At 42.2% G+C, this 17,260-nt stretch overlaps 9 protein-coding genes across 9 annotated transcripts; 5 read left to right on the top strand and 4 right to left on the bottom strand.

Moving 5' to 3' along the window:
* Positions 1-79: 79 nt before the first annotated feature.
* On the bottom strand, positions 80-583 carry PUMCH_000224 (uncharacterized protein; the record flags this gene model as incomplete). Its single annotated transcript, XM_063019318.1, has 1 exon — positions 80-583. The coding sequence occupies one exon, from the start codon at positions 581-583 to the stop codon at positions 80-82; it is 504 nt and encodes a 167-aa protein (XP_062875388.1).
* Positions 584-1,712: 1,129 nt separating this feature from the next.
* On the bottom strand, positions 1,713-3,344 carry PUMCH_000223 (uncharacterized protein; the record flags this gene model as incomplete). The annotated part of the gene is made up of 1 exon (XM_063019317.1): positions 1,713-3,344. One exon carries the CDS (start codon positions 3,342-3,344, stop codon positions 1,713-1,715), a length of 1,632 nt encoding a protein of 543 aa, XP_062875387.1.
* Positions 3,345-4,524: 1,180 nt separating this feature from the next.
* On the bottom strand, positions 4,525-6,624 carry PUMCH_000222 (uncharacterized protein; the record flags this gene model as incomplete). Its single annotated transcript, XM_063019316.1, has 1 exon — positions 4,525-6,624. One exon carries the CDS (start codon positions 6,622-6,624, stop codon positions 4,525-4,527), a length of 2,100 nt encoding a protein of 699 aa, XP_062875386.1.
* A 546-nt stretch (positions 6,625-7,170) lies between these two features.
* Positions 7,171-7,590, bottom strand: PUMCH_000221 (uncharacterized protein; the record flags this gene model as incomplete). The annotated part of the gene is made up of 1 exon (XM_063019315.1): positions 7,171-7,590. The coding sequence occupies one exon, from the start codon at positions 7,588-7,590 to the stop codon at positions 7,171-7,173; it is 420 nt and encodes a 139-aa protein (XP_062875385.1).
* Positions 7,591-9,951: 2,361 nt separating this feature from the next.
* PUMCH_000220 (uncharacterized protein) lies at positions 9,952-10,971 on the top strand (the record flags this gene model as incomplete). Its single annotated transcript, XM_063019314.1, has 1 exon — positions 9,952-10,971. The coding sequence occupies one exon, from the start codon at positions 9,952-9,954 to the stop codon at positions 10,969-10,971; it is 1,020 nt and encodes a 339-aa protein (XP_062875384.1).
* Positions 10,972-11,429: 458 nt separating this feature from the next.
* On the top strand, positions 11,430-12,314 carry PUMCH_000219 (uncharacterized protein; the record flags this gene model as incomplete). The annotated part of the gene is made up of 1 exon (XM_063019313.1): positions 11,430-12,314. The coding sequence occupies one exon, from the start codon at positions 11,430-11,432 to the stop codon at positions 12,312-12,314; it is 885 nt and encodes a 294-aa protein (XP_062875383.1).
* Positions 12,315-12,675: 361 nt separating this feature from the next.
* Positions 12,676-13,743, top strand: PUMCH_000218 (uncharacterized protein; the record flags this gene model as incomplete). Its single annotated transcript, XM_063019312.1, has 1 exon — positions 12,676-13,743. One exon carries the CDS (start codon positions 12,676-12,678, stop codon positions 13,741-13,743), a length of 1,068 nt encoding a protein of 355 aa, XP_062875382.1.
* Positions 13,744-14,008: 265 nt separating this feature from the next.
* On the top strand, positions 14,009-15,202 carry PUMCH_000217 (uncharacterized protein; the record flags this gene model as incomplete). Its single annotated transcript, XM_063019311.1, has 1 exon — positions 14,009-15,202. The coding sequence occupies one exon, from the start codon at positions 14,009-14,011 to the stop codon at positions 15,200-15,202; it is 1,194 nt and encodes a 397-aa protein (XP_062875381.1).
* A 527-nt stretch (positions 15,203-15,729) lies between these two features.
* Positions 15,730-16,932, top strand: PUMCH_000216 (uncharacterized protein; the record flags this gene model as incomplete). The annotated part of the gene is made up of 1 exon (XM_063019310.1): positions 15,730-16,932. One exon carries the CDS (start codon positions 15,730-15,732, stop codon positions 16,930-16,932), a length of 1,203 nt encoding a protein of 400 aa, XP_062875380.1.
* Positions 16,933-17,260: the final 328 nt, after the last annotated feature.

Raw genomic sequence — 17,260 nt, 5'->3', positions numbered from 1 at the left:
GAAATATAGAATGTAATGTCTAAATTCTTATATGTAATGAGCTCCCAGAGCGGATGAATGAATGAAGAAATATTAGGTCTCAGACCCTGGAAGTAATGGTGCTCTCGTTCTGGAGTTTGATTGCGTTTCTTTCGTGTGCAACTTCTTTGCAGAACTGCAATCCAGTGCAAAGATGGTCCTCCAACAAACGATGCTTGGCGCAGAATTTGCCGAGGCAGTGCCCGCAATCACCAACGATACGAAGCGGCGTAGACGAGCAGCTTGTAAATGTGCATCTGTTCTTCTTCAGTTTCTTCTTGGGTGCAGCCATAGTTGGGCCCAACTGTGGCGAAGCCACAGGAGTCGTGACGGCTTCGCTCATTATGATGACAGTGACGCATTCACCAGACGCACCAAAAGATTCAAACAGTTTATTGTGAGGCGCGAGCTTGGTGCCGTTGAAAATGAGTTTGAAATCGCCGGGCAACTTGGCTGACAGGGGACAACCAACGACAGCAGCATTGCGCAAGTCCGCCACTGTGGAGTTCTCGGGAACAGTCATCGAGAACGAAACTTCTGTAGACAATCTGAAAATGACTTTCATATTTTTTTCTTTCTTTTTGGTGAGTAGTTGTGGCTCGGTAGGGGGAGCGGAGTAAAAGGGTCTAGGGGTATAACTGGTATGACTAACACACCAACGAAGCTGTTACTTTTCGACGGTCAATTTCACAAACAAAGACACAAAAGCCACGCTTATAAAACAACAAAGTAAAATCTCAGAGCAAACCAACCTCTTCTTGTTCGGAGGGACTGCAAGGTATGAACAGAATATGTGTTATCGATAAGGACGATAAGTCTGAGGCAATGAACGGCTGACGACAGAAAGGTAGGAACTGGGACAGCGAAAACGAGAAAGGGTTCAGATAATCAAGAGTTGTTCAGCAGAGAGGCAATCGGCAGAATTTATAAGCTGGGCAGGAAAAACAAGAGGTGGACTCCCGACATGACCGCCTGGCCAAGTATCGCCACCAAGACGGTTGCATTCACGTGATGGTTCTCGGTGTAAGTAACTGTCGTCATATGGCAACTACTATGCCTGAGTGCGGGTGTTGCTAGGCGGCACTGCGGAAACGTTGAGAACAGAACAGGGTCGGGGAAAAGAAATAAAAGTTCTAAATTGCAGGGGGGAATGTTTATTTGAAAAATTCGTTGAGGAACGTTTCGTGAATTCAGTGCTTGAATTTTATATTTCGGGTTTAATACCCGGTGCCGATAGGTCTCGGAGACCACTTTTGTTGAGTCCTAATTTGGACAGGGTATTTTTGGCATCACCGGTTTTTGCTCACCTAGAAGTTCCGATAGTGAGTGACACATGAAGGTGCCGAGAATGGAATGCACCCGCACCTAACAAGTTAGCAGGTTGGCCATTGCAATTGCTGCAACAGGAGTGGTCTGTTCCAGGCACATGTTGTCTACTTCTGTTTTTTTTTTTTTTTTCGTCTAAGTCCTGGTATCAATTTGATAAGATTATCGCCGAGACGAGCATTACTAGTCACCAACTATAGTCTAGATATGAGGCACCAATAATAAACTGTCGCTCTTTTTTTTTGCTTGATTCAACAAAGTGTGATTTGCAAGCTGAAGACATATAATGCTCTATGTTGCTTTCTTGTCCAACCAACTCTACAAATAAAAGTACATGCATGAATTTTATTAACGAATACAGAACAAGTCTACAAGACGAAAATGGTAGAGACGACAGAGAATGCTACCAAAATCCAGCCGCTTGGACAAGACTTACCGCTGGTAGCACCATTACCCTTTGGAGTACTCAAAGGCGAGGATGAACTCTGAGATGTCGCAGTTGCAGCACTCGTGGAAGTGCTGGAGAAACCAGGAGCATTCACAGCAGATGGAATGGAACCGCTGATGACTTCAATATTCTCAGTGGTGGTGTAAACTATAGGAGCCATAGCAATAACGTAGTTATCCAAGTCGTAAACCACATATGCGCTGCGAAGGAAGTTATCTCCTAAAATCGAAGTAGGGCTGGTTGACAGACTCGAAGTGCTGGGGAAAAGCGTCAAGATACATTGGTTTCTAGACTCAACGAGCAAATTGCTCAATGGAATCAGGATCTTAATACCACTGAAATCAAAAGTAACATTGTATCCTGGCTTGTTGTACAGGCAATCAACAACGTAGACATCGTATGTGTAACTGTATTGAGCGTTGAAATTGCTGGCAAGGTTGCTGAGAACGCTCTTTGGCATGTAAGAGTAAGTTGAACCAGAGTCAAACAATGCAGAGAAAGGCGATGAGCTGACTGCAACATCTTGACCACTACCTTGAATGGACATGCCGCTCAAAATAACCTGCAATCTCAGAGGCTTGTTATTTCTCTCTCGAAGCGTGGGAACTATTGGAACCAGTTGCAAGGTTCCGGAATACTTTGCATGATCAATTGCGCCAAAGAGCACAGAGCCGGACAGAGCTGTCTTACTGTTCAAGTAAAGAGAGTAAGAGTTTGTTTTGATCAAACCCTGTGACTTAAGGCGCATTGGCAAGTTCTCGTAAGTGTAGGTGTTTGACAGTGACGAAAATGTTGAAGACAAAATGTTTGTAGCTTCAAGATCAGCAAGTCCGATTCCGAGAACAGCGTTTTGAGAAGATGTTCTGTTGGCGATCGCAAAACTGACGTCATTTACGGAGACACCGCCGAACAGTATGGTGTCTTGTCCCCAGAAGCCATTAGCAGTAGTGCCATCGGCATAGGAAATCGAGAAGCTAGGCGCAGAGGAATTGAGGTGGAATGAGGAAGAGGAGTTAGGATTGAATGATCCAAATGTGGTACAAAGATTGCCACCACTGGAGGCACTTGAGGTCAGGCCGTACAATGGAATGGTAGATGTAGCTCTTTTCTCCAACTTATCGGTGGGACTGCCCTTGTTGTCAAGAAGTAGGTTGTCAAGGTCAACAATGTTTGGACGGGAGACATCCTCCAACTCGCCCTCCACCATGTTGGCCGAGCTGGAGCTGGAGTAAGGGGATGAATAGCTACAGTAGGCGTTGGAAGCAGGCACCCACAAATCTGAAGAACCAGTATCCACTAAGACGTTGATCTTCTGTTGGTTAGATCCCAAGAGCAATTGAGTATCGTAGTAGACTCTCTTGTTGTTGAGAGTCATAACGACACCATCTCTTTTCTCAAATTCTGGGACATTCTCATGGGAACGTTTATCGATAGAGTCACCGAAAGAACGTTCGACAGGGAGTTTCAAGTATTTGGGAACTTCGGCGATTTCCTCCACTGCAGCAGCAAAGGCATAGGTCGCGAGCAAGAAGGAAATTGAGTAACGCATCATGTATTCTCAACAGAAATGGGAAGTCTGCTCTTGCTGTTTTTTGTCTTGGTTTTTCAGTGGCAAGCAATTTCTGAGTGTGAGCAAAGGTTCTGAGGAGACAATTGATGCAATTGAACCGCTTGGAGGCTATAAATCGGTATGTGCTATCCACAAGAAAAAATGAGTTTCAAGAGGACAGGAGGAATTTAAGCTTTTCTTTATACCTGGTCGTGTGAAGAGAGGAGGAAATACTTGGCCTAACGCACTCTTAGGATCAAGAGTGTATGGAAGGGCTTGAAGATTAGGACCAATTCTTGTGCCCAGAATTGTTGATCCTGGAATGTTTTGAGACAGGGGCAAAGATAAAGAGAATCAGGGAAGTGATGCGGAAATGATCTTTGAAAACTACCAAATGAGTTGTGGAACTACGACCATTTTATATGCTTTTCAAACCGGCAGTTTGAGAAGCACTGACTTTCGGGTACGCGCCCTATGCAGACGGGACGCAACGCGGCATTTTGCACGTTTTCTATACTTAGCCTCGTTGAGGACGGAATGCGTCACCAATTAGCTGCAATTAATGGCAATAGTCAGCCTCAAGAATGATGTGTCATGAAATTGCAGGAAAGTGACACCTCTAATTTAAATCATGAATCATCTGTGAAAAGATAGTGGGTCTTCACTGATTGGTCATTTCTGCTGCGCCTGCCCCCATGCCTTGTTAGAAGAGTCCAATTAGCCCGAAGAAGGCGGCTAGTAGATGATCATTCATTTGTGGAATTTAATTAGATGCATCATTAGACGCGGGTAATGAAATCCGTTTAGATAGATTTGCGGTAATACTTCAAAATTAAAGTTCTATGATATTGGATTTTGGAGAATTAGGAAACGTTTTCTAGCTAACGTCTGGTAGCCATGATATTTCTTTGGTCACTTCTAGATGGATAACACAGCAAAGATTTTCTTGCCAGGAAATAACATTTCTTAGTTTGCGAGTTAGTGTATTTGAGAATGTTGCACTTTCTTTGTACCGGTCAAATCAGATTTGAAAGGATGTTGTTCGATAGGTGTGACCCTCCTACTGGTTTGACCTTAGACGGTTTACAAGCTAATACATCGGCTCAAGCCGGATTAAGAATGTATTTGTACGGATAAATAAGATAATTGATTATTTTAAAAAAAAAAGTGCACAGCGGAGTTTTCACAGCTTTCGGTCAAATTTCTTTCGGGATCTCATCGAGCTCAAATTATCGTGTTGCAGTGTATTAGTTTTGGAGTCGAGATCTCCATCACTATCATTCTGGTCGTGGTCATCAGTCTCGCTCTCACTTTCTTCATCATCAGCTGCAATATGACGCTCTTCTGAGAAAATAGGAATATTCTCCAAATTGGCAAGCGAAACAATAGAGTTTTGTTTTGCAGAATGAACCCTTTCCTCGTGCTGATACAACCTCGACACTTCTCCGTAGTCATCAAATAGCAGTGGTCCGTACTTCTCACAGGACTTCGTCACTTTTTCAGCGAGTTCTCTTCGAGTTGTTTTCAAATCTTCGATTTGCAAAATATCCTTGTTAATCAGTAGAAGCGAATAGAATAGCGGAGTCAAGGATTTGTAATAGTCCATACCAATTTCTCCGATTCTCAAGGACGCGTAGGTAGTAAATACGTTCCATAAGTAACAGAAAAAGAAAACAAATGATGTGGGAAAAGATTCGAATAGTTCAAACTTTTTCGATACGATTGTTGCAATTACAGCCCAGAAGATGTAGAGAATTGGAGCCAAGCCAAGAGCAACGAGGATTTTCCATGTACTTATCACATCGTTAGCCTTAATTTTCACAGCAGATCCTTCGAGTGCTTTTTTTGCTTTGCTCTTAGAAATCCTGTCTCCAACAATGAAAATCGGACTAAACATTACAATACCCGGCAAAGCAAGGCAAAAAAAGACCAAGACGGTAAAGAGTCTACTCAAAAATCTTGCTAAAACAAGAAGTCTGTTAGACCTAGTGAGAGACTCAACTTGATGGTCATGGATGCCCAATTGCATAAGCTTTTTATTGTACGCACCAACAGCTTCCTTAAGCTGCCGGACTTCTTCCTGATCAGAATATTTTTGATACCCACTCAACAATCTTCGATTCATTTGAATCACTACAGGCAAAGGGATTGAGTCTCTGTTTGCAGAAAAGTACAATCTTCTGGCAGCTTGGATGGCAATGAGTGTGTCATAGTCGTCACAACTGACAGTCAACTCTTTGAGTCGTAAAGTAATCAAGTCCAACATTTTGTTCACAACATTTCTGGGGTTTTGCTGGTACAATTCACCGTCTTTTTTTGTAACTGCAATTGGTTTACCATACTCAATGACGACTCTTGACCTAAATCTGTGAGCATGGAAGTAGTTGAGACCAACTGGAACAATATTTACAACCTGATCTGGATCAGTAGACTCGGCTGCGGCTCCCAAGGCCATGATCGCCACACCTGGCTTGAGTGGAAGCAAATTTGGTCTATCATGCAGCCCACCTTCAGGGAATATACCCAATGCACCTCCCTTGTTGAGGTGGTGGAACACATTTTTAAACACCTTTGTGTTGTCAATATGAGGAGCCAACACGTATGGATGACCATTTTTCAAACCATTCAAAAGCTCCCGTTCTTTTTCGTTGGGATTATCAAAGTTTACTCGAAATGGTGCCAGCAAAATAAGTTTAGTGTCTGACTCGACATGGTCCACCTTGGCATTGCCTAAGTAGTGAGTGAGCCCAATGATACCTTTGGGCGTTGCATATTTTGTGAATTGTGTACCTTCACCAATCACAGTTAAGTTGTCATTATCTTTTGCGAAATTTTCGATCCGAATTGTACCATCATAGGGCTTCACTAAGTCTTGAGGTCTCTCAACTGATATGCCACCACACAACCTGGCTGGAATGCCAATATACCAAATGTTGTAAGACTTTGCAGCTGTAAGCAAAGAAATACGGCGATTGGAATATTGCTTTGCGGTGGTCATGACCACAATTGGGTCTACAAACTGATTATGGTGAGGTGCACAGACAAACACTACTGGTCCTTTCTTCGGGATATTAAAACCTCCTCTTGTTCTGACTTCACGAAAAAAGGTTTTGATGACTAAGTCAAAAAAACCAATCACAAAATCATAGGTGCATGCCAAAAATATTGCCAGGACGATGTCCATAATATGAGATAAGTGGGAAGAGTTCTTGGAAACATGATGTCCTTCATCCTCCAGGGCTCCACCAGCAGATTGCTGTCTCTGAATATTTTCTTTGGACATTTGAGGTCAATTGAGCAAATAATTGAAGTGTCTCGGGTATGTGGTCTAGGATTTGCCCATGGGTTTTTGCTGTCAGAGATATCAGTTGAATAATAAGGCGTATAGTTGCCCCACAATTGGTGGTGAGAGGCCAATCATGGGTCATGACATGTGAATTGGATTCGAAAAATGTTGAGCATTTCAAAATCGTGCATTGGAATCTGTTAGAGACAATTTGTATATTTTTTTTTCATTGCAAATTTTTGGTATCCCGTGAACTGTGAAATAAGCCAAGAATCAAAAGTTAAGGTTCATGAGAATAGAATTTGACAATCGATAAAATCACAGAGGAAAAGATTCAGCATATGAATTCGAAGGACTGCAGTGAAATAGACCGGGATACTTTGCAACTTTCCACGTTTGTGTTGGGACCTCCTACGCATAAGTATGAAGCACATTCGAAGTCACGCTGATAACGTTGATGAACAAGGTCATTATTCCATGAGTTCAAAAGTTGCTGAGAAGACCAGTTGACTTTATCTCACGAGGATGATCTCATCATATGCCTCAATCTTCTCCAGCAGGGATTTCATCTTTCAACACCTTGTTCAACTTCAAGCGGATCTCAGTCTTATCGTCTCCTCTGATCGAATCACGCACAAAATATACATCGGTATCTAGCTGCACCATTTGTAGAGCCCCACGCAAAACTCCACAATAGAGCTGCGAGTACCAGAGCTCCTTATGGATCTTGGGATATTGAGTCAAAGGAAGCTCCACAAACTCCGCCAACGGGTTTTCGGTCAATATGAGAGAGAAGCTTGTTCCATCGGAGGAGAAGTTCTCTATCTGTGGTACGGTATTTAAGAACATCTTGAACCCGACTTTACTGATCATGTCTGCCGTCTCTCGGAATGATTCACATCTCTGAGCACCTGTCTTTGCCAAAAATTCTTCGATAAGGCGCATTCCAATGTTATATCCCATTTTGTCCAACTGCTTGTTCACCTCTTTGTAGTTGTGTTCGTAATCACGACATAGTTGTGCAACGACGGATCCGTACGTAAGAGCGAATAGTTCTGTGTTCTGGATGTTAGCTTCATTAATTGTATCTTTAAGATGCAATACATACTACTTTCTCGACATTGTTTTTCCAGATGTCATCTGCGCTGACTCTTGATTTCGACATTTGTGTCTGGTTTATGAGTGTTTGGTGTGGAGTAGTGTAAGCACGCGCAAAGTTTCAATAATACAAAATACTATGGTGGGGAAAATGACACGACTAATTATGAAGATATTGCAAGATTTATCTCCTCGTAATTAATCACTCGAGCATTGGTATTTTTAATACCACGGACAGTGCAAGAAACCCTTTTGATTCAGACTAGCGGCTTATGATATAAATCGAGCTCGAATCTACAATTAGTTGCAAAGAGAAAATCTCAGCACCGAATTGATTCAAGCCAGTTCTTGAATCAGATATTCTGGATTGAAATTTCCATCTATGTCAGCTATGAGTTTATGAAGCTATGCGACTGAGTTCTTCGTAGAAAACACAATTCGAGCAAAAAATAAAAAACAAGAATTGGGTGATCTGCAAATATAATGTTGCAGATGTACTTAATCCATTTCTGCACCTTTCTGCCCTGCTCTTTTGATTATTCACATGAACATGCTTTCACAGCTTCATAGGAAACCTACACAAAATCCGAACAATTGAGAGCAATTTGTCCTCATTCTGAACGATTTGATTTTGTCCGTGTTTATAAATGCTTCCATTACTTTAAACTACAAGTGTTCAACGGAAAGCCTTTTCTAGGGAGGATTCATTGTGTTTCTTTCCTCCTTTAGCGTTTATCAAACCCAAAACCCGAGGTCGTTTTGTAAGAAATAATATCCGCTATATCAGTATCTATTTTGAAACGGCATGAGAGATCCCATGAGATTATTGTGCTTGTAAATTCTCATTCCACTATTGGAAGTTCGAGGCCCTCACAGAAGGCAGCTGTTAGCTACAATTGCAAAGTAAGTCAAATGTCAACCCACCTACTACAATACAGAGGCAGCACATTCGATAACCCATGACCCGAGAACTTGTTCACATTTTGCAACCAGAAATACACAAGGTTGCAAAGTTAACCGTGTCCAAAATGCATTTGGTGTAGGTTCCCGATAAAGTTTAATCCATAATTAGCGCACAACACTTTGTGCTTCAGAATTACATATTTCCGCCGTCTGGAAATAGCGCGATGTAAAACTTGACAGCTTGCTTCCCAAGTCATTAACTTCACAATGTAACACTCATTAAGTCCGCACGGATATAGCAGATAAAAGATGTCAGTATGTCCGATTTTTTACACAACTTCGAATTTTGGGAATATCTCCTCCCGTGCTCTCGTTATTATGAAAATTCTCCCTCACTCTTCGAAATTGAAATTAGGTATTGTGTATTTATTTGCATAATGGACGAAGTGAGTAACAGTAATGGCATGGTTGCAACATAATTGACACCATTATTGACCCACTAAGGCCGTAAGTCCTTGAAAAAGGAGTAGCTAAAATTCCAAGAATTTTGAGAGAAAAAAAGGTGGACTACAGAAAATAAATCATTCTACTTCATTAAGATGTACGCGTACGCTCAACCCGCTAAAGCTTATGTTCTTTTTGGTAGCCCAACTTTATTATCGGGCCCCGCGTATCTCCGCGTGCCGACCATCGAATCTTGCGTCTCTGCAGTACCAAAGAGTCGGACCACATCATCGAGGTGGAACATGTAGTGTGTCTAAAAGCATATTGTTTTTAAGAAAAAGAAACAGGTGACACACGGAACATTCCATAATAGCGCGCCCGTTTCCTAGGACTATCTCGTGATATAAATACGCCGCATTTCCCCTATTGGAAACCTATGATATAGACCCCCTGTATTACTAAGTCTATTCCCCTTCCTCTGTTCTCTACGCAGGCCCGATATTTTCACACTCTCGGCAGATCATATTTTAGCAGCCCACCAACTGAGAAAATCCAAGACATTGGATCGAAATAAACTCCTGAAATAATATTCGGATTCTTCGAGCTGAAAATTTCCGTTAAAATTAAGTACCCTTTTGTCTTTGTCCAGCAAGGATCAATATCATCACTCTTTTGGTCATCGCTTCCTCAACCTTCCGGCATTTCTCTTGCTTGCGTTGAATTTCTGTGAACACCGAGAACAACAAAGTGAGAAAATATCTAGCGTGCTTCGATTTATCGTTCTTGTTCAAGTACTTTACAAGCACATCAATTTTCTTCTTCTGGCTCTCCCCATCAATCACACGGCACACCCATATCGCGCACTCGCTGTTAGCCCGTATGTTTAACGAATCGGAACCCCAACTTCTTCTGATGCCTTTCTTCCTGTTGCCTCAAAACTTTTCGGAGGTGGTCGGCTCGCCTTTGGCACCTTCAAAGGCGCTAAGGCCCAAGGATAATCTTCTCTCTGGTATTTCCGACGGTGTCCTAGCTGTGTTGGCTCCCGTGTTTGCCTACTGGTTATACTCATTCATGTTCCACTTATTGGATCACTTTCAACTCGCAGAAAAATACAGAATCCATCCAAGTGAAGAGGAGCAGGCACGCAACAAAGTACCTTCGCACGAGGTGTTGCGTGATGTTGCCTTCCAACATGTCTTACAGACGGTCGTTGGAATGCTTGTCTTGAGAATCGATGAGGTGCCCACAACTGGTGATGAGCTATATCAAATGTGGTATTTGAAGCAAAACTATTTTCCCTCTTTTGTTCCCGACTCTCTTTTGTGGTTTGCTTACTCTTATGGCTGGTCATTCCTCAAAATCGCCGTGTGTCTTCTCTTCATCGATACTTGGCAATACTGGCTCCACCGTATCATGCACGAAAGTAAATTCTTGTATCGCCGTTTCCATTCCAGACATCACAGATTATACGTACCTTACTCATTTGGTGCCCTCTACAATGATCCAGTGGAAGGATTTTTGCTTGACACTTTAGGAACTGGATTGGTGGCCTTCCTCTTGAAGTTGACTCCAAGAGAAGGTATGTTTTTATTTACATTTGCTACCATGAAGACCGTAGACGATCACTGCGGCTACAGATTTCCTTTTGATCCCTTCCAGATTTTGTTCCCCAACAATGCTTTATACCATGACATTCACCACCAGTCTTGGGGTTTCAGATTCAACTACTCCCAGCCATTCTTTACATTCTGGGATGTCATGAGTGACACTCAATACAAATTTGTCAGAGAATATCAAGAAAAGCAGAAGCAGATTACTTTAGAGAAGTACAAGGAATTTTTGGCAGCTAGAAAGCTGAATAACGAGACTTCTGAGAGAGAACTGAAAAAAACACAGTAATCCAAGTGGTCAAAAATGATCATGAAAATAACGACACAAAAAAAAAAAAATTCCCACATTCCCCTTCCTTTCCTTTTTGTTGCTGGTCCTCGTGCATTTCCATCTCCGCCGCTTATAGTTTTGGTGTTAATAACTACTTTCCGCTCCACCAATAACAGTTTGATTTTTTGTCACACTCACGTATACAAACATGTAAACAAATAACAAATTCACACATAAACAAACCGGGCCGTAAGTTCTGTATTTTTTTTTTTGCTATTTACATTGTGTTTGTTGTGGATTTACACCGATACCGGGCAAGAAAGTACCGGCATCGGAGTTGTCTCCTCATTATCCGTCACAACCTCAGCTTGTGTGCACCCTTGATTTGTTTCAGACCAACTACTCATACCATTGCCATAACTATTTAAATCGAAGATAATATCCCGTTCATTTTTTCAATATCCACTCAATTGGCAATGGCAACCTACTCTAAACAAGACTTTGATGCTCAGCATTATCACGATGCTCGACCACTGTATCCAGACTCATACTACGAAACATTGATAGGGTTTCACAAAGAAAAGGCCGGAAATACTACCAATCTCGCTATGGACATCGGTACAGGATCCGGGTTCGTCGCTTTGAAGCTCGCAGACTACTTTGATCGTGTAATTGGCACCGACTTGTCCAAGACAATGATTGAGGCCAGTCGCCAAAATGCAATTTCGGCCAAGAAAGACTCAGTCGATTTTTTGGTTGCGCCTGCAGAAATCACACCAGAATCAGTCAAAGAAGGATCTATAGATTTGATCACTGCGGCGGAAGCATGTCACTGGATGGATATGGATCGTGTCTTCGAGGAAGCTTATCGTGTATTGAAACCCAATGGTACTTTGTCATGGTGGTTTTACTTGGACCCTGTATTTGTTGGGTTTCCCGAAGCTACAAAACTCAATTTGGAATTTTCATATGCGTCATCTGTAGAAAAATATGGAGACGACTATGAAAAGTTTTTGGGTCCTTTCTTCGAAAATCCCGGCCATGAGAAGTACCGTGAGGGATTGCGAGACGTATTTCCTCCAGAAAAATATTTCTATGATACAGTTCAGAAGTACTACCATCCTGAGCAGAATGAGCGGGACTACACCACTCTTTTTATCGAGAAGCAGATTACTTTGAGAACTTACAAGAATTATGGTACCAGTTGGAGTGGGTACCACAGCTGGAAGAAGGCATTTCCAGAAAAGCCAGATACTGTAGATGAATTCATCAGCAAATTGCAGAAGATCATTGATGTTGATCTTGACACTCCAATCAATGTCATCTTCCCTACCATCTACACCCTTACTAGAAGAAGATAGAACGACGACGAAAGATCGATAAGGTTGCACACACGAAAATGCAACTTGTCAGAATTTAGAATATTAATACAAGTATTAGTCCTTTTTAACAATTGGCCTGTATGTATGAGCCTCTTTTGACTCATTTTTGTCTTAGTCAGGTTTCCCCGGATTTCAGATATGCACCTGCATGGTGAATGACTAAGGTGATAGTAATTGATTCTATGCTGGATGCAGGCATCATCGAGTGCACTGAGAGTACTTACTAACCCAATTGTAATCTGATAAATACCAGAATGATCTCTTACGAGCCGGTGTGATCTGATTTGCAATTCCCAAATCATTCTAGAAGGTTTCTCAGATTTGCTCGCACTATAAATTGATGCGAAACATCCTGACTCTCTGTGTTCTTTACTTTTTTTTCACACTTCAGTTAGTGATATCCACACAAATGTCTATGAGAACCATTAAAACTATTCTTCCCGGTATTGAACAGGCCGAGGGCGTTGGCGCTACAGTCAGACGCTCGATTGGAAACATGCAGATGCGCAACTTCAGCCCATTCCTTCTCTTCGATCATTTCTCCTCGAGCGGTGTGGGTGGATTTCCAGAACATCCTCACTTGGGTCAGGAGACCATCACCCTTATGCTCAAGGGTGCGTTTGCACATGAAGACTTCACCGGTTCTCGCGGTGTCTTGAGATCGGGAGACTTGCAATTCATGACTGCTGGTAGAGGCACTGTTCACAGTGAGATGCCTGTTATTCATAAGGATGGTTCCAAGAATGTGGGCTTGCAGCTCTGGGTAGACTTGCCTGCAAAGCTCAAAGAAGTCGAACCACGCTATAGAGACTTGAGGGAGTGGGAGGTGCCTGAGTATACTGAGCAAGATGGTAAATTGAAGGTAAGAGTCATCTCAGGTGAGAGTTACGGAGTGAAACTGGATGCTGAACTTGCTTACACGCCCGTCAAGTACTACCATTACATCATGAAGCCTGGCTCACATTTTAAGCAGCTGGTTCCCTCAGACTACAACTTCTTCTTGTATGTCTTGGAGGGCGACAATTTGGTGCTCCAGAATAAGACTGCAGTGAGTCAATATGACAATGTTTTCTTCAATGCCAATGGAGACACAATTGAAGGAGTATACCCTGCAACCGAATCAAAAGACCTTGAGTTTGTATTGATTGGTGGTCAAATTTTGGACCAGAAGATTGTCCAACACGGTCCTTTCGTTGCCAACTCTGCCGAAAGGATAAACCAGGCTTTTGCCGACTACCGTATGGCTAGAAATGGCTTCTCACGACTCAGATCCTGGAAGACCTTGATATCGGATGGAGTGACAGACGAAATGATCGACAACGAGTTGGGAGGCTCACTCGAGGCAAGAGAAAAAAGCCGCCAAGAGTTCTTAGCTAGGAAGAGTGAGCTAGTCAAAGATGAGTTGTGATTATGTTATTGCTTTTTTGTATAGTATTTTTTGATTAATGCATAATCTTATTGAATTCTTCGTCCATTTTGATTGTAGCCAAATTAAGCATATGAGAAGATGTTGTACGCTTTTAAATATCATATGTTGAATCACTTCTTATTTATTTTTTTAATTAATATTTGCTGTCTCTTTTTTGTAACTACTATTTTTGTTGACGTGCTTTGACACTATTTCAGACGTGTACGCGACCAACTAGTCCACTTCAAACTGCTTCTAAGAACAAATGACCATGGACTTCTCAGAAAAAGAAGTGGAATATGTTTTCGAAGCTATGGAGAAACGACCCATTACGTATCATACCATTTCAAGAGATCTCAAGCTATCGATGAATAAGAGCAAACATCTACTTGCACAATGTTACCAAACCAATAAGAAAAGAGTGTGTGCATGCTTTATTGCCACGGGAACACGAGGAGAATCAATAGTTATCCACAGATTCGAGACAGAAAATGATTTGAACGAAAACTTGACATTGACTTTTGACAAGGTTCACACTATACAAATCTACAGCTTGCAATTGGAGCAGAACAACATAAGCCCCGTGGAAACAGCACTGGAGGAACTTCGCAACCCAACGAATTTAAGCAAAGTAGCAACTTATCACGAACTCGGCCTCATCAAAGGGCCAGTTCTCTCAAAAAGTGCTAGGGTAATACTGCCACTGACAGTGAAACCTGAGGCCAAGGCTGTCAATGTCCCCAAACCTCCGCAATCTAAAACCACTATTGAAAGCGGTACAAATAAAAGGAGCGGACCGGTGTATCAGTCAAGGAAGACGCCTGTGAAGCCTCCTTCCGGTAACGTTCTAAGAAAGGAGATGAGAACAAACGCAGCTATTAAGCGAGCAGCAGAATCTAAGCCAGCATATCAGTATAAATCCAGAAAATTGGAGCAGACGGAACCCAAAGAAAGAGTTGTAGTGGCGGATCACGAAGAAGTTGAACCAGAGAGCGATGTGGGACTGAAATCTGCTGGCCCCATGGTGGCTGACAACTCCAAACTAGAGTCGCTCTTCCTCGATGATGATTTCACAGATGATGAAAGTGATCTAAAAACTAACGAGCTTCCTGTGGAGGAAGAAAGTCAGCCAATAGCAGTGGTTAATGATGATCCAGAGTCACAAGACGCCGAGCCTATTAGCGCGCCTACGGTACCAGAAGACTCTATTTTCAGATCTTTTACGTCTAATTCTACTGGTAGATCCTCTGCTACGCCTGAACCCTTTAATGTCACTCCTAAAGAAACCACAGTTGACAATGACGGATACTTTACACTGTATAAGCAAACAGAGACAGCGCAGCCTAAAAAGAGTGCCCCTAAGTTGAACAAACTTGAAGCAGTTAAGACTAACAAAAGTGCAAAAAACGATGGGAAGAAAAAACAAGCGTCACTCATGAGCTTTTTCGGCAAAAGGTAGCTTTCAACGTTGAATCACATTCTCAAAATACCTACATGCGGTCATTGATATTCTGACTTAATTAATGATTTACAACTTCTTCGGATCTTAAATTCTTGGCCTTCCCATTGTACAGTAAAGAGCCATGTTGAGTGTCAAGTACCCTTCCGATTGGGCAACGTGAACAGAAAGAACTGTTTACTCAGGCTGCATCAAGGTGCTCATTTACCTGATTTGGAACTATTTTGGACTGTTTTCGTACACTCCAGGCTAATTCTGTTGACTATGACAAGATCTCCAGGTGCAAACAAAGTCAGGTGTGCACACAAATTTGCAGCCATTTCTATTTACCCTTTTGGGAAGTCGTCTCTTAAGTAAGTGCCTCTTCGAGTAATTAATGAAAAGAAAATACTTAGTATCTATGAAAGTATATAAACCTTCCCAAATAAGCGCGTCCCCTGTGCATGGGTGATCTCATTCTTCAAATCTTTCTCTGTCTGTTCTTCGAACCAAATTACTATCTTCGCCGCTCGTTCACCTAATCCGAAATGAAATTCTCCAATACTGCCTTGGCTGTTCTTGCCACCTCAGCTGTTGTTGCAGAAGCTGCTCCAACACAAATGACGGAGTCGACTGCCTCTGATAGTCTCTCCTTGATCAAAAGACAAGAGCTAGAGAATGCCTTGTCAGATCTCAATGAATTGAAGATGATGCGCGAAAAACGAGAACTTTTGGAGAGTGAACTTTCAGCAAGAGAATATACAATCGTGACCAACGTATTGGATGCAATCAAAGACACTAATTTGGCACCGGTTGTTTTAAAGTACTTCACTAGTAACGTTGTCTTGCAAGCAGCTGCTGTGCAAGGTATTCTCTTTGTAATCAAGAGTAACTTAATCAGTGCCGCCACTTTATTGAAATATCTTACACAATCTGGTTTGATAACATCGGTGATCAACGATATCATCGCGGACTGTGGCTTTTTCGCCCAAGTCTTGGGCCTCTTGAAGTCAGAGCTTGGAAACATTTTCAAAAGAGACGAACCATACACACATGAGGAAGGATTGGAATTACTTCGTAGGGATGGACTCATCGAGGAAACTGAATTCGATAACTTAGAAATGCTAGACAAAAGGGCGGTTGACGACGTTATTAACAACGTTTTAGACAGTTTGGCGAAGTCTGGTTTGGCAACGCAAGTTGTCGAGGCAGCCCTCGTTGACCCTAAATTCTACAGATTCTCTGCTCTGTTAATAGGAGTTCTTTACGCACAAGGCCTTCTCAAGCTTCAACCTTTAGTACAAGCAGTAAGTCAATCTGGCCTTGTTCCAGCACTATTATCTGATTTATTGAATGTCCTGACTTTGAAGACCATTGCTTCTACAGCAGTCAATGCGTTTCTGGGCAAATGTGGGAGTACTGTTAGTTCCCCTGGCTCTACTCGCAAAAATGGAACAGCAATTGCTACTTCATCCTCAGCTACTTCTGGCTCTAAGGGTTTGGGCTCACTTTTAGGTGCTTTACTTGGTGGTGGCAGCCTTTTAGGTGGGCTCGGTAGTCTCTTTGGCAGTCTGTCTGGAAGGCCATCTAGTTCTGCTACGGCCCCGAAAGCGTCAGTAACATACATAGCTACTCCTGTGGCAACAAAGGCTATTTCTGCAGCAACAACTACAATTGCCACTCCTATTGCCAACCCATGTACTACAGCAGCTCGTTTGTTCAAGAGAGAGCGGCTCAACATGTACTACTAAACGATTGTGTGACCCAATAATACCCGATCTATCTCAAGTTCTTCTTTCCTTCGAAAATTGAGGGCTCTATCAGTGAGTCTGACAACTCAATGCGCGTCTCTACCACTCCATATTTTTTAAGTGACGCTCCTTCTTTCTCGTCACGTCTTTTTATTTTTAAAGCCATTATGAATAAACGTAATATAATACCGATTTAAAAACTATAGAGAAATATTCATTGGAGGAAAAGAAGCAGGCGATAATTATTTTAAGATTTCCGATCTGCTCATCTTTCATTCATTGCGTAGTTTGCATTTTAAGGCACTTCATCTCAGCCCTGTACATAGAT

Source organism: Australozyma saopauloensis, chromosome 1 (assembly GCF_035610405.1).
Source record: "Australozyma saopauloensis chromosome 1, complete sequence".
Lineage (NCBI taxonomy): Eukaryota > Fungi > Ascomycota > Pichiomycetes > Serinales > Metschnikowiaceae > Australozyma > Australozyma saopauloensis.
The sequence above is the reverse complement of the archived record's forward strand: the minus strand, read 5'-3'. Positions and strand labels throughout refer to the sequence as shown.